The sequence below is a fragment of the Oryctolagus cuniculus genome, chromosome 5 (genome assembly GCF_051225735.1).
Source record: "Oryctolagus cuniculus isolate XC-2025 breed Fujian yellow rabbit chromosome 5, ASM5122573v1, whole genome shotgun sequence".
Lineage (NCBI taxonomy): Eukaryota > Metazoa > Chordata > Mammalia > Lagomorpha > Leporidae > Oryctolagus > Oryctolagus cuniculus.
Genome location: NC_142871.1, coordinates 96,290,596 through 96,303,519, shown reverse-complemented (window position 1 = coordinate 96,303,519; position 12,924 = coordinate 96,290,596). Strand labels below are relative to the sequence as shown.

Below are 12,924 nucleotides of genomic sequence, written 5' to 3'. Positions count from 1 at the left end.
AGGCTTGGAAAGGGACCATGAAGTCATATTTAATTTCTTTCTTTCTTTTTTTTTCTTTTTGACAGGCAGAGTTAGACAGTGACAGAGAGAGTCAGAGAGAAAGGTCTTCCTTCCATTGGTTCACCCCCAAAATGGCTGCTACAGCTGGCGCACTGCGCCGATCCAAAGCTAGGAGCCACGTGCTTCCTCCTGGTCTCCCATGTGGGTGCAGGGCCCAAGGACCTGGGCCATCCTCCAATGTCTTCCCGGGCCACAGCAGAGAGCTGGACTGGAAGAGGAGCAACTGGGACAGAATCTGGTGCCCCAACCGGGATTAGAACCCGGGGTGCCGGTGCCACAGGCGGAGGATTAGCCAAGTGAGCCGCAGCACCGGCCCCTTCTTTTTTAATTTTTAAAAAATTCTTGAAAAATTATTTATTTGAGAGATAGAGTTGCAGAGAAAGAGGGGGAGAGACAGAAAGATCTTCCATCTGCTGGTGCATTCCCCAAATGGCTGCAACACCTGGAGCTGGGCTGATTTGAAGCCAGAAGCCAGGAACTTCTCCTGGGTCTCCTATGTGGGTACAGGGGCCCAAGTACTTAGGTCATCCTCCACTGCTTTCCCAGGCCATAGCAGGGAGCTGGATCAGAAAAGGAGCAGCCTGGACTTGAACCGATGACCATATGGGATGCTAGTGCAGAGGCAGAGGCTTAGCCCACTACACCATAGTGCTGGACCCCATCTTTAATTTCTAATTGAGGAAACTCAGGCCAGAGAAAGTTAGGGACCTTCACATTTTAATGGCTAATTCTTGGCAGAAACAGGACTAGGACTTAGATTTTTTAAAAGCTTGAATATATTTCCATTATTTAACATCAAATTGTTTTGGGTGCTTAGAAAATTAATGACCGGTTAGTGAAGTCTGAGGACAATTACCCAACTTCAAAGATACTCTGATTGCACTAAGTCCTTGCTGAAAAGAATCTTTGAAAAAACAAATGGAAAGTCAGCAAACTGTTCATTTCATTTTATGTAATAATCCATGTCTAAGTACATCTCTGGATCATGAATACCTCTGCTGAATATTTTTCTTTGAAATTTTTAGAAATGATTCTTTATGTTTTATTGACAGAATGCCAATAGGGGAGAGGTGGGAGGTTAAGAATGTTCCATGTATTCACCTGCTCTCTGGGTGAGAATAGGAGTATGTTGGATTCTCCAAGTATGGTAAGTGGAAGCCCATGTGTTCTCTTAGTCATCCTGAGTAAGATTCTATGTATTAAATCTGTCCATAAACATGCTTCCTGATTATGTAGACTCATGGATATTTCTATGTTCAGCTGTATTTCTACAAACAATTTCTGAGTAGTTAACTGCATTCCAAGTTCTATATTAGGAGTTGAAAGAAAGAGTTCCAGCTTTTTTTTTTTTTTTTTTTTTGACAGGCAGAGTGGACAGTGTGAGAGAGAGACAGAGAGAAAGGTCTTCCTTTGCCGTTGGTTCACCCTCCAATGGCCACCGTGCTGGCGCGCTGCAGCCGGCGCACTGTGCTGATCCGATGGCAGGAGCCAGGTACTCATCCTGGTCTCCCATGGGGTGCAGGGCCCAAGTACTTGGGCCATCCTCCACTGCACTCCCTGGCCACAGCAGAGAGCTGGCCTGGAAGAGGGGCAACTGGGACAGAATCCGGTGCCCTGACCGGGACTAGAACCCAGTGTGCCGGCGCCGCAGGCAGAGGATTAGCCTACTGAGCTGTGGCGCTGGCCAGAGTTCCAGCTCTTAAGGTGAAGTTTATATCCTGGTGATGGTGAGGGTGACAGGTGAGGGGAAGATGAGATACAGCAAAGGCCATGGATAGATAAGCAAGGAGTCTCAGGACAGGGGATTAGTGTTGTGACCACAGTGGGCACCAGCAGACAGAGAGGCACGAACTCAGAATCAGTAAAGGGGAATTTCTATGATAAAATAACTAAAATGAGGTGGAAAACAAGCATTCTAGAAAGGGGAAGCAGTGCATGAGAACAACGAAATAAAAATTTGCATATGCTTTATAAGAGAGGATCTTCACAAAGTTCGTGGAAAACTCGTATTATGAAAAAACTAGGCACAAATTTACAGTTTTTTTTGCGGTGAAATATATTTTCAATCCATTTTTCCACATAATTTTTGTAGTATCCTCATAGTTCTGGAAACTAATGTGCAGAGGAGGAGGAAGATGAGAAACTGGTGGTGGTAGATGAGGCTGAAAAGGAAGGCAAGGATCTTTTCATGTCGCAGACTCGTAGATGTCACACTCAGTATCCTGGTTGGATTTATCTCATGGGGAACTGAAGAGCGTTTGGATTTAATAAGGAACAGGCAGATATGATGATGGTCAAGGATAGAACAGACTTCTTGGAATAGCTTCTCAGTTTAGTAACTGATGACATGGACAAGATAATTGCCTTCCACTTATCACCCATGAAAAATGTCATGGCTTTAAATTTCATCAAACAGCAAAAATGGAAATATGTAAAGCAAAATATTATGAACTAAAATTCATATTTCAACTCAGTGTGTTCCCTAGGCAGTACCTATGTGGTCACTTTATTTTAATTCACTTTGCTTAAGTAGGATTGATACATAAAAAGCTGTTCTTATCTAACATATTCATCTGGATGAATTTAGGGATAGTCATATACCTGTGAAAGCATCGGCTGAGTGGTCATTAAGATATACAGAATATCTGCATAGTGACTGTCAGTTAAATGAAATTTAAAAACCGACTTACATTTAAAGGAAATCTAAATGTAAATAATTTTCAAGAGTGGAAAACTCTCCTCAAGATCAAGTTGTCTGAACATTTTTGACCCATTGTACCTTTTGTGTTCTTTTTGAATAAAAAACAAATGGCTAGGGCAGTATTCAGACACTGCTCGAGATGCCTGGATTCCATATCAGTGTGTGGGTTCAAGTTCGGCTCTGATCCTGATTCCATCTTGTTCATGTGTACTCTGGGAGCAGCCGCAGGTGATGGCTCAAGTACTTGGGTCCCTGCTACTCACATGGGGGAGCTGTACTGAATTCCAGGCTTCTGGTTTTGGTGTGGCTCAGTCCCCGCTATGGCAGACATTTGAGGAATGAACCAGTGGATAGAAATCTCTGTCACCCTTATTTTCTGTTTCTCTGTCTTTCAAATCAATACATAAATAAGTGCCTTGTTAGAGGAAGTTGTTTTTATGGGCCACTGACTACCGGATTTTGAGTTGTGACTTGGGGTGTGATTGTGCAGGTTGTTTCTACCCACCTGAAGTTGAGACTTCACTGCTACCTCCTGGTAGTATGGGGACTGGGAGTCAGAGAGCTCTGCCTTGAACTTCTGGTTTGCTAGAGAGATGCTGAATTCTACCTTCTGCTCCAGTAGGTCCTTCGACACAATAGGGAATTCTATTTCTCTTTCCTGATTTAAAAAATAGGAATTGCATTAATATAAGCCACAAAGTATACGTTATAAAATATATATAGATTTTGTCTCAAGAAGTACATCACAAAAGCCCAAATGCTTTTAGGACAAACATCTTATTACCTATAGGTGGCCTCTGAATTTTAATGAAAGACAAAGTACCAGCATGAGTTAACTATTCAGAGTTCTTGAGAACATTATCATTTTATGTCTGTGATCTTCATTAAAGATTTATACACTTACATACCTACATAGCCTCACCCATATCTGTTTCTCACTCTCTGCTCTTTCTCCTCCCTTCCCTCATTGGTACATCATTAAGATTGTACCATATCATTGTGTGATTTTATAAGTCCTTGTTAAGTATTGAACTGAATTATACAAAATAATCTATTAGCACTGTGATAATACTTTCTAGAAGAGTCCAGACTGGTTTAATGAGAACAGTTGGTTGAACTTCACATTGAAACTCACTAGAAAGTACTATCAAAGACAAGAGAGATTTTGATGTTTTTCTTAGAAGTGGCATATTTGGGCCAATGTTGGAAGCAAATCTGAGGATCTGGTTTTGGCCTTGATCACAAAGGGTCAGGAGTCATCCTTCTTGCTCACTGGTCTGGGAATGAGTAGGGGTCTCTCACAGCTCTGAATTCACATAGGCTCTCAAGGCACAGAGCAAGTCTGGAGCTATGTTTCAAATGAGTTTGATAGATTTTCAACTTTAGGTTCTCAGATGATCCTGAAATTTATACAGCTTTATAAAAAATGCCAGCATAAAATTGATCACCTCTGGTTAAATACATGGTCTCTTATAGTGAAATCAAAGTTTAAGAAATTGAAAGATGAGAACAACCAATGGAAATTGTCATGAAGGTCAGAGATCAGCTGAGGGATAATAGGTATATGTCCCCTCATCTCTTGTTAAACTATAACCTCTTCCATGGGTGTGGGCAACAGCATGGCTTCTGACTTGAGAGAGCATATGGAGGATATGGATTCACAATTAATAGATCCCTGATGTTTGTTTAAAAGGTTTCCATTCAGTTGTGCAAAAAACATGCATTGCACATATGTGTGGGTATAGTCCAGTGGTAAATCTGAGGGATGGTAAAAGAATAGCTTACAGAGTTATTCTTAAGAAGCTTATTGTTTGTTTAGGCTGATTTCTGGTTTACATGAAACATTTAAATAAATCCTTTAAATGTGTTAGGGAACAGTTACCTTCAGCCAGTTACCGTCCTATTTTTATTTTTAAATTAAAACAATTTTTTGACAAATAATAATTGCGTACATTTATAGGGTACAGTGTGATATTTTGATACATGATTACAATATTGAATGATTATCAGGCTAATTAATATATTCCTAATGTCATATACTTATTTTTTGTGGTGAAAACATTCATTTTATTTATTTATTTCCCCCAAAGAAATATTTTATTTAACAAGTACAAATTTCATAAGTAACTTCAGGAATATAGTGATTCTTCCACCATACCCGCCCTCCCATCCCCACTCCCACCCCACATCCTCCTCTCTCTCCCATTCTCAGTCCCATTCTCCATTAAGATTCATTTTCAATTAATTTTATACATAGGAGACCAATTCTATACTATATAAATATTTCAACAATTTACACACATGCACAAACTGAGAACAAATTTTACAGTAAATTCTCATAATACAACTCATTGAAGAGAGAGGTCCTACATGGGAAGTAAGTGCACAGATAATTTAACAATTAACACTCTTATGTATGATAACATGTCTATCCGAGGCTCTTGACATCAGCTGCCAAGGCTATGCAAGCCTTATGAATCCACAAACTCCGTCAGTATTTAGACAAGGCCATAAGCAAAGTGGTTGTTCTCTCCTCTCTTTAGAGAAAAGTACATCCTTCTTTGATGGCCGCTTTGGTGAAAAAATTTAAAATCTACTCTTTTAGAGGTTTAGAAATATACAATTCATTACTGCTTAGAGTCACCATTCTATACAATAGATAAGAAAGATTTTTTCCTCCTATCTAACTGAATTAGTTCATCCTTTGATGAACATTTCTTTCCCCATTATCTGTCCCCTTTCCAACCTCTAGGTGGAGTGTTACTTATAACCTCTACTTATTGCAATATTAATTTTTCATTCCTCTCCCTCTACACTTTCAGATACTCACTATCATTTATGAGTTAAAACCTAAACTCTGGGGCTGGCGTTGTGGCACAGTGGGTTAAGCCATTGTCTGTGATACTGGCATCTCATATGAGCTCTGGTTGGAGTCCTAGATGCTTCACTTCCAATCCAGTTCCCTGTTAATGCACCTGGGAAAGCAGTGAAAGATGGCCCAAGTACTTGGACCCCTCTAACACAGGTGGGAGACCTGGATGGAGTTTCTGCTCCTGGCTGTGGTGTGGCCCAGCCCTGGCCATTGTGACCATTGTGGGGCCTATTTATGCACAAAACGTGGTGGACTTAGATTTCTAAGGATTGTATTCCTGTTACCTGTTCTGGCTTATCATTTTGTCCCAGTCTACACACCTGACATCTTCAATCATAGCACTCAGACTTATTTTGCTGTACTTAATTGCATTATACATTCTGTGAAGGCAAGGACTGTATATCATTCATCTTAAGATCTTTGGTGCATGCTCAACGACTAGCATATTAGAGGATTTCAGTAAAATGTTTGCTGAATGAAAGAATAAGTGATCAATGCAGCTGGTAGAAAGGATGTTAAGATGCCAGGAATGTAAAATGGAACATTCGGGGATACTAAGAGGGTGGGAACTCTATTAAATTTTGAAGGGGATGGTACACAGGGACACAGGCTATTTGTCTTAGAAGTTTTATAATGAATATATATTGATCTATAGTCAATTTTTTTTTCAGCAGTACAATTCACTATTGATAGGGTGGCATTTTTCAGAAAACCCAACTATTTTCATTCTTTGTTCTTGATGATAGCTCAACCATTTTTCCTAAAGCATGGATAGAATGGTCAGTAGGACTCCAATCTCTGATTTCTCCAGTGGAGCTGGTGAGATTGGACTTGCTGCTCTGGCCATGCAGTTTTGACCTGTGCCTTGGAGGGAGTGAAAGGACAGAGACAGGGCTAGTGGAACAGTCTCACAGACTCTGGGGATAGTGGGTTGGTTGTAGTGCCAGTGCTAGGACAAGAAAAACCAAGTTCTAATTTGTCACCCCTTACACTGCTGGCCTATTTGGAATTTGTTCAGTTTACTGACACAGCTCTGCTACTCATGAATAATGAAGATAGTGTTTCTCTGCTTCAGTACTGAGTGTCTAGGCCCAAAGCTTTTTGGAAAGGTTTCTTGCTTTTGGGACTGGCATTCTGGTGTAGTGGGTTAAGTGACTGCCTGCAACACTGGCATCTCATAAGGGTACCAGTTTGAATCCCAGCTGCTGTACTTCTGATATCCAGCTACCTGCTAATTTACCAGGGACAGCAATGAAAGATAGCCCAAGTGCTTGGGCCCCTGCACCAACGTGGGAGACCTGGATGAAGCTCCTGGCTCCATCTGGTCCAGCCCCAGCCATTGCAGCCATTTAGGGGAGTGAACCAGTAGTTGGAATCTTTTCCTCACTCTTGCTCTCTCCTGCTCTGTCTCTATAACTCTGCTTTTCAAATAAATACAATAAAGCTTTAAAAAGAGGAAGAATTGTGTAATGTTATATTAATTTATAAAAGTTTTTTCTTTTTTTTTTGATAAACAACTGCTGTGGTTTGGATGAGATTCATCTCTTGAGGGTTCATGTGTTGGATGAAGGTATTTTCCGAAGTGAAGTGTGGTCATGGTGAGGTGCTGGGAAAACCAAGAGGCAGGACCTACTGGAAGGTCCATGGGTCATGGGGGCCCATCCCTCCAAGGGATTGCTGGTCCCCTGGAGTGAGCTCTGCAAAGAGCTAGTTGTTAAAAAAGCCTGAGCTTGACTTCTGAACAGTCTTTCTAGCTTCCTCTTTGGAAATGTGATCCCATAGTCTCCCACTTACTCCAACTATTGCTTCCTGCCATTAGGTGATGCCTCCAAAGAGACCCTCAAGGAGCTTGCACCATGTTTGGAGTTTTACTCTCCAAAACTGTGAGGCTGAATAAGCCTCTTTTTTTTTATGAAGTTAGCATGCTGTTAGTATTCATTCTAGGAACGAAACACGGACTAATACATCCACATTTCATTTTGTTAACACTTCTGTCAACCTGCTTACCTTTTCATCCAGAGTAGTGGCTGGTGTACCTCTCTACTACAGTTTTACACCTAAGATTGTGATAGTTTTGCAGTCTCTGTGACCTATTCATGCTGGTCATGCCTGATAATGAAACCTCTATTCTCACCATCTTTTATACTGAAGTGGAGAGAGAGTGCCACTGGTTGAATGATTGTCATTTATTCCAATGCTTGTTGAGCATCTACTAGATATAAGGTTCTATGAAATAGTGGGTGGAAAGGACCCCTGCCTTCCAGAGCAGATAAATAAGTTGTTCTAAGTCTTCTACCTTATCCTAGTTCTCAGACTCTTAGTCTCTAGAAGGAAGTGAGAAGAGCAAAGAGCACAAAGTCACTGACTTCTAACCAGAGTGATAGACATACAACACTATGAATACCAAATGGCCACTCCATTTACTCTCTTGTTCTGTTTTGCAGAAGGAACATAAACAAGCACATGGAGGGCAAAATTGACTCACCACACTTACGGTTGGAGGTTTCTTGGTATCTTTGAGGGTATGGTTGAGAATTTCATTAAGGTGCATGTCATCAGGAGAGAGAAGGAAGGGAGTGAGTGACACAGTGGCAACATCTGTAGAAACTTTAAAAAGACACAGAAGTGAGACTGGAGAAGTTTAAATTAGAACAAGGTCATTGCAAGGCCAGCGCCGCGGCTCACTAGGCTAATCCTCCGCCTAGCGGCGCCGGCACACCGGGTTCTAGTCCCGGTCGGGGCACCGGATTCTGTCCCGGTTGCCCCTCTTCCAGGCCAGCCCTCTGCTGTGGCCAGGGAGTGCAGTGGAGGATGGCCCAGGTGCTTGGGCCCTGCACCCCATGGGAGACCAGGAAAAGCACCTGGCTCCTGGCTCCTGCCATCGGATCAGCGCGGTGCGCTGGCCGCAGCGCGCCAGCCGCGGCGGCCATTGGAGGGTGACCCAACGGCAAAAGGAAGACCTTTCTCTCTGTCTCTCTATCTCACTGTCCACTCTGCCTGTCACAAAAAAAAAAAAAAAAAAAAAAAAAGAACAAGGTCATTGCATATGTTATTTTTTTGTCACTCTGAAATTTATAGTTGTTAGGTGCATTTGGAACTCAGATCACATAAATATGTTTTTGAGAAAAATATAACTCATACTCTTGATTCTAGTGAAACTCCTCATTCATCCTGTCTAGGACCGAAATTTGGTACTCCCTTAAATATGTTGCTTTTTCCTTTTGAGATCTGATTAATTTTTTCTTTTTGTGACTATGGAAAGGATGTATAGACAGATATTTACTTAAATTCATTCTTTTTGAGAGTTTTCCTAGAACACTATTCTCTACATTTTAGATTGCTTTAGTAATAATTGAGGCATTAGCGCTCTAATCATAAAATCCAAGAAAAGGAAGAGCATTAGGATGATATCAATTCCATCCCTTTTTGAATAGATCACTATAAATCATTTCAGAAATGAGGTAAATGTTTTGACACATTTAAATATCCCAGTAGAATAGAAATCTATGTTCTATTCAGATGATAAAAGCCATCATTACAATATAAGTGCATAACTTTTATGGTGAATTCTCATATTAAAACACTTAGAGAAAATATTGGTTTGGTTAATTGGTCTTTATTCAGTCAGAAATCATATTCTATTTTAATTAGCAAAAAACATATGAATGTATTAGTTTATTTTCCTGCTTTAAAAAACAGGTTGTACTCAAGGTTGATTTGACAGTTTGCTCCCTGAAGAGTAGTGTTGTGTTAGAATCAGCAGTCACAAATTACCACTTTTCACTGTGAAATCTTGTGAAATAACCATGCTGCATGTGGAATTATGGTGGCTACTAGAGGTGTGTGGAAGAGGATATCACATCATGTGGGGAAGAGGATTTTTTTTTTTTTTTTGGTTAATAAAATACATACCCTGTGGTGTAGCAGAACCTCAAAAAGGTATAGTTCCTGGCATCTTTTCCTTCAACCCTAGTTGCAAAACCATGCTGTAAGCATTTATATTATGTTCCATTGGTCTATCCATCTGTTCTGGTGCTGGTACCAGGCTGTTGTGATTATAACTTCCTTGTAGTATGTCTTCAGATTTAGAATTGTGATGCCTCCAGATTGGTTTAGTTTTATAAGTTTGCTTTAGCTATGCAGGTTTTCCTATGTTTCCATATTAATTTCAGCATCATTTTTTTGTGAGAAGAATGTTGTTGCTATTTTTTTAAAGATTTATTTATTTGAGTTACACAGAGAGAGAAGGAGAGGCAGAGAGAGAAAGAGAGAGAGAGAGAGAGAGAGAGAGAGTCTTCCATCTGCTGGTTCACTCCCCAATTGGCCACAATGGCCAGAGCTGTGCAGATCCAAAGCCAGGAGTTTCTTCCTATTCTCCCATGTGGGTACAGAGGCCCAAGGACTTGGGCCATTTTCCACTGCTTTCCCGGGCAATAGCAGAAAGTTGGATCAGAAGTGGAGCAGCCAGGATTTGAACCAGCACCCATATGGTATGCTGGCACTGAAGGCAGCAGCTTTACCCTCTATGCCACAGTGTCAGCCCCTGTTGTTGCTATTTTGATTGGTACTGCATGAATCTGTAAATTGCTTTTAGTAGTATGGACATTTTTGATGATGTTGATTCTTCTAATCCATGAACGTGGGAGATTTTTCTTTTGTGTGTGTGTGTGTGTGTGTGTGTGTGTCTTCTTACATTTCTTTCCTTAATGCTTTGTAATTTTTTAAAAAAGATTTAGTTATTTTATTTGAAAGAGTTACACAGAGAGAACAAGAGGCAGAAAGAAAGAGTGAGAGGTCTTCCATCTGCTGGTTCACTCTCCAATGGCTGCAACGGTCGGAGTTGTGCCAATTCAAAGCAAGGAGCCAGGAGCTTCTTCCAGGTCACCCATGAGGGTGTAGGGACCCAAGGACTTGGGCCATCTTCTACTGCTTTCCCAGGCCACAGAAGAGAGTTGGATCAGAAGTGGAGTCGCCAGGACTCGAACTGGCACCCACATGGATGCCGGCACTGCAGGCAGTGGCTTTACCAGCTACGCCACAGCACTGGCCCCAGTGTTTTGTAATTCTCATCATAGAAATCTTTGATGTCCTTTGTTAAATATATTCCAATGTATTTAGTGTTTTTTTGTAGCTACTGTGAATGAGATTGATCTTAGAAGTTCTTTCTCAGCCATGCCATGGCATTGTCTGTGTATACAAAAGCTACTGATTTTTGTATGTTAATTTTATGTCTTGCCACTTCACCAGACTCTTTTGTGAGTTCTAATAGCTTCTTTTTTATTTTTATTTTTGACAGGCAGAGTGGACAGTGAGAGAGAGAGACAGAGAGAAAGGTCTTCCTTTGCCATTGGTTCACCCTCCAATGGCCTCCACGTCCGGCGCGCTGCAACCAGCGCACCGCGCTGATCAGATGGCAGGAGCCAGGTACTTCTCCATGCTAGGCCATAAAGCAAGTTTCAGTAAATTCAAAAATTTGAAATCATACCATGCATCTTCTCTGAACTAATGGAATTAAACCAGAAATCAGCAACTCAAGAATCTCTAGAACATATGCAAACACATGGAGACTGAACAACATGCTGGTGCCAGCGCCACAAGGCAGAGGATTAGCCTAGTGAGCCGCGGCGCTGGCCCTCTAATAGCTTCTTAGTGGAGTCTTTTGTATGTCCTACAAATAGAATCATGTCATCTGCAAATAAGGGTAGTTTGATTTTCTCCTCAATTTGTATCCCTTTGATTTCTTTTCTTGCACAATGGCTCTGGCTAAAACTTCCAGGACTATTTTGAATAGCAATGGTGAGAGTGGGCTTCCTTGTCTGGTTCCAGATCTTAGTGGGAATGCTTTTAAGTTTTCCTCATTCAATAAGATACTGGCTGTAGGTTTGCTATAAATTGTCTTGATTATGTTGAGGAATGTTCCTTCTATAACCAAATAGCTTAAAGTTTTCATAATGAAAGGCTATATCATGAAATGTTATATTTTATCAAATGCTTTCTCTGCATCAGTGGATATGATTCTATTGTTTTTGTTCTTCAACTTGTTAATGTGATGTACCACACTGATTGATTTGCAAATGTTGAACCAACCACTCATATCAGAGATAAATCCCACTTGGTCCAGGTAAATGATCTGTCTGATGTGTTGTTGGATTTCATGGCTGATATTTTGTTAAGGAATTTTGTGTCTATATTGATCAGGGAAATTGGTCTATAGTTCACTTTTTTTTAAAGATTTATTTTATTTATTTGAAATACGGGGTTACAGAGAGACGTAGAGATAGAAAGAGAGGTCTTCCACCTGCTGGTTTACACCTCAGATGGCTGCAACAGCTGGAGCTCACTGATCAGAAACCAGGAGCCAGGAGCTTCTGGCTCTCTCACATTGGTGCAGGGGCCCAAGGACTTGGGCCATCTTCTACTGCTTTCCCAGGCCATAGCAAAGCATTGGATTGGAAGAGGATCTGCCAGGATTAGAACCATTGCCCATATGGAATGCCAGCTCTTCATGCCAGGGCTTTAACCTACTGTGCCACAGTGCCGGCCCCAGTCTATAGTTCTCTATCTCTGTTGTATCTTTTTCAGATTTAGGAATTAAGGTGATGCTAGCTTCATAGGAGTTTCGGCGTATTCCCTCGTGTTCAATTGTTTTGAATAGCTTGAGAAGAACTGGAGTTTATTTTTCTTTAAACATCTTGTAGAATTCATTAGTGAAGCCATCTGGTCCTGTGCTTATCTTTATTGGGAAGGCCTTTAATACTGATTCAATTTCCAGCTTTATTATTGGTCTGTTTAGGTTTTCTGTGTCTTCATGGCTAAAATAGGTAAGTTGTAGGTGTCTAGGAATCTATCCATTTCTTCTAGGTTTCCCTATTTGTTGGCAAGTAGCACTTTGTAGTAATTTCTGATTCTTTTCATTTCTGTGGTAACTGTTGTTACATTTCATTTTTCATCTCTAATTTTATTGATTTGGGTCTTCTCCCTCTTTATTAGTTGGGCCAATAGTGTGCCAATTTTGTTTATTTTTTCAAAAAAAACTGTTTTACTGATCTTTTTTTGTTTCAATTTTGTTTAGTCTCTAATTTTCATTATTTGTTCTCTCCTACTAGTTTTGGGTTTGGTTTGCTGTTGTTTCTCTAGGTCCTTGAGATGCATTGATAGCTCATATATTTGGTGCCTTTCCAATTTCTTGATGTAGGCAACAATTGCTATACACTTCCCTCTTAACAATGCTTTTGCTCTAAACTGTAAGTGTTGATATGTTGCATTGTCATCTTCATTCATTTTCAGAAAT

The 12,924-nt window shown here is 40.7% G+C and overlaps 1 protein-coding gene across 1 annotated transcript in view; it reads right to left on the bottom strand.

Annotated features, from left to right (window-relative positions):
* The window catches only part of IMPG1 (interphotoreceptor matrix proteoglycan 1), a 153,594-nt gene that overhangs the window by 84,470 nt on the left and 56,200 nt on the right, over positions 1 to 12,924 (bottom strand). Inside the window, exons 8-9 of the mRNA XM_089333537.1 lie at positions 8,128 to 8,231; positions 3,267 to 3,419 (exon numbers count right to left, since the gene is read on the bottom strand). Coding sequence (XP_089189663.1) covers positions 3,267 to 3,419; positions 8,128 to 8,231 — 257 coding nt within the window. The remainder of the gene's footprint in view (positions 1 to 3,266; positions 3,420 to 8,127; positions 8,232 to 12,924) is intronic.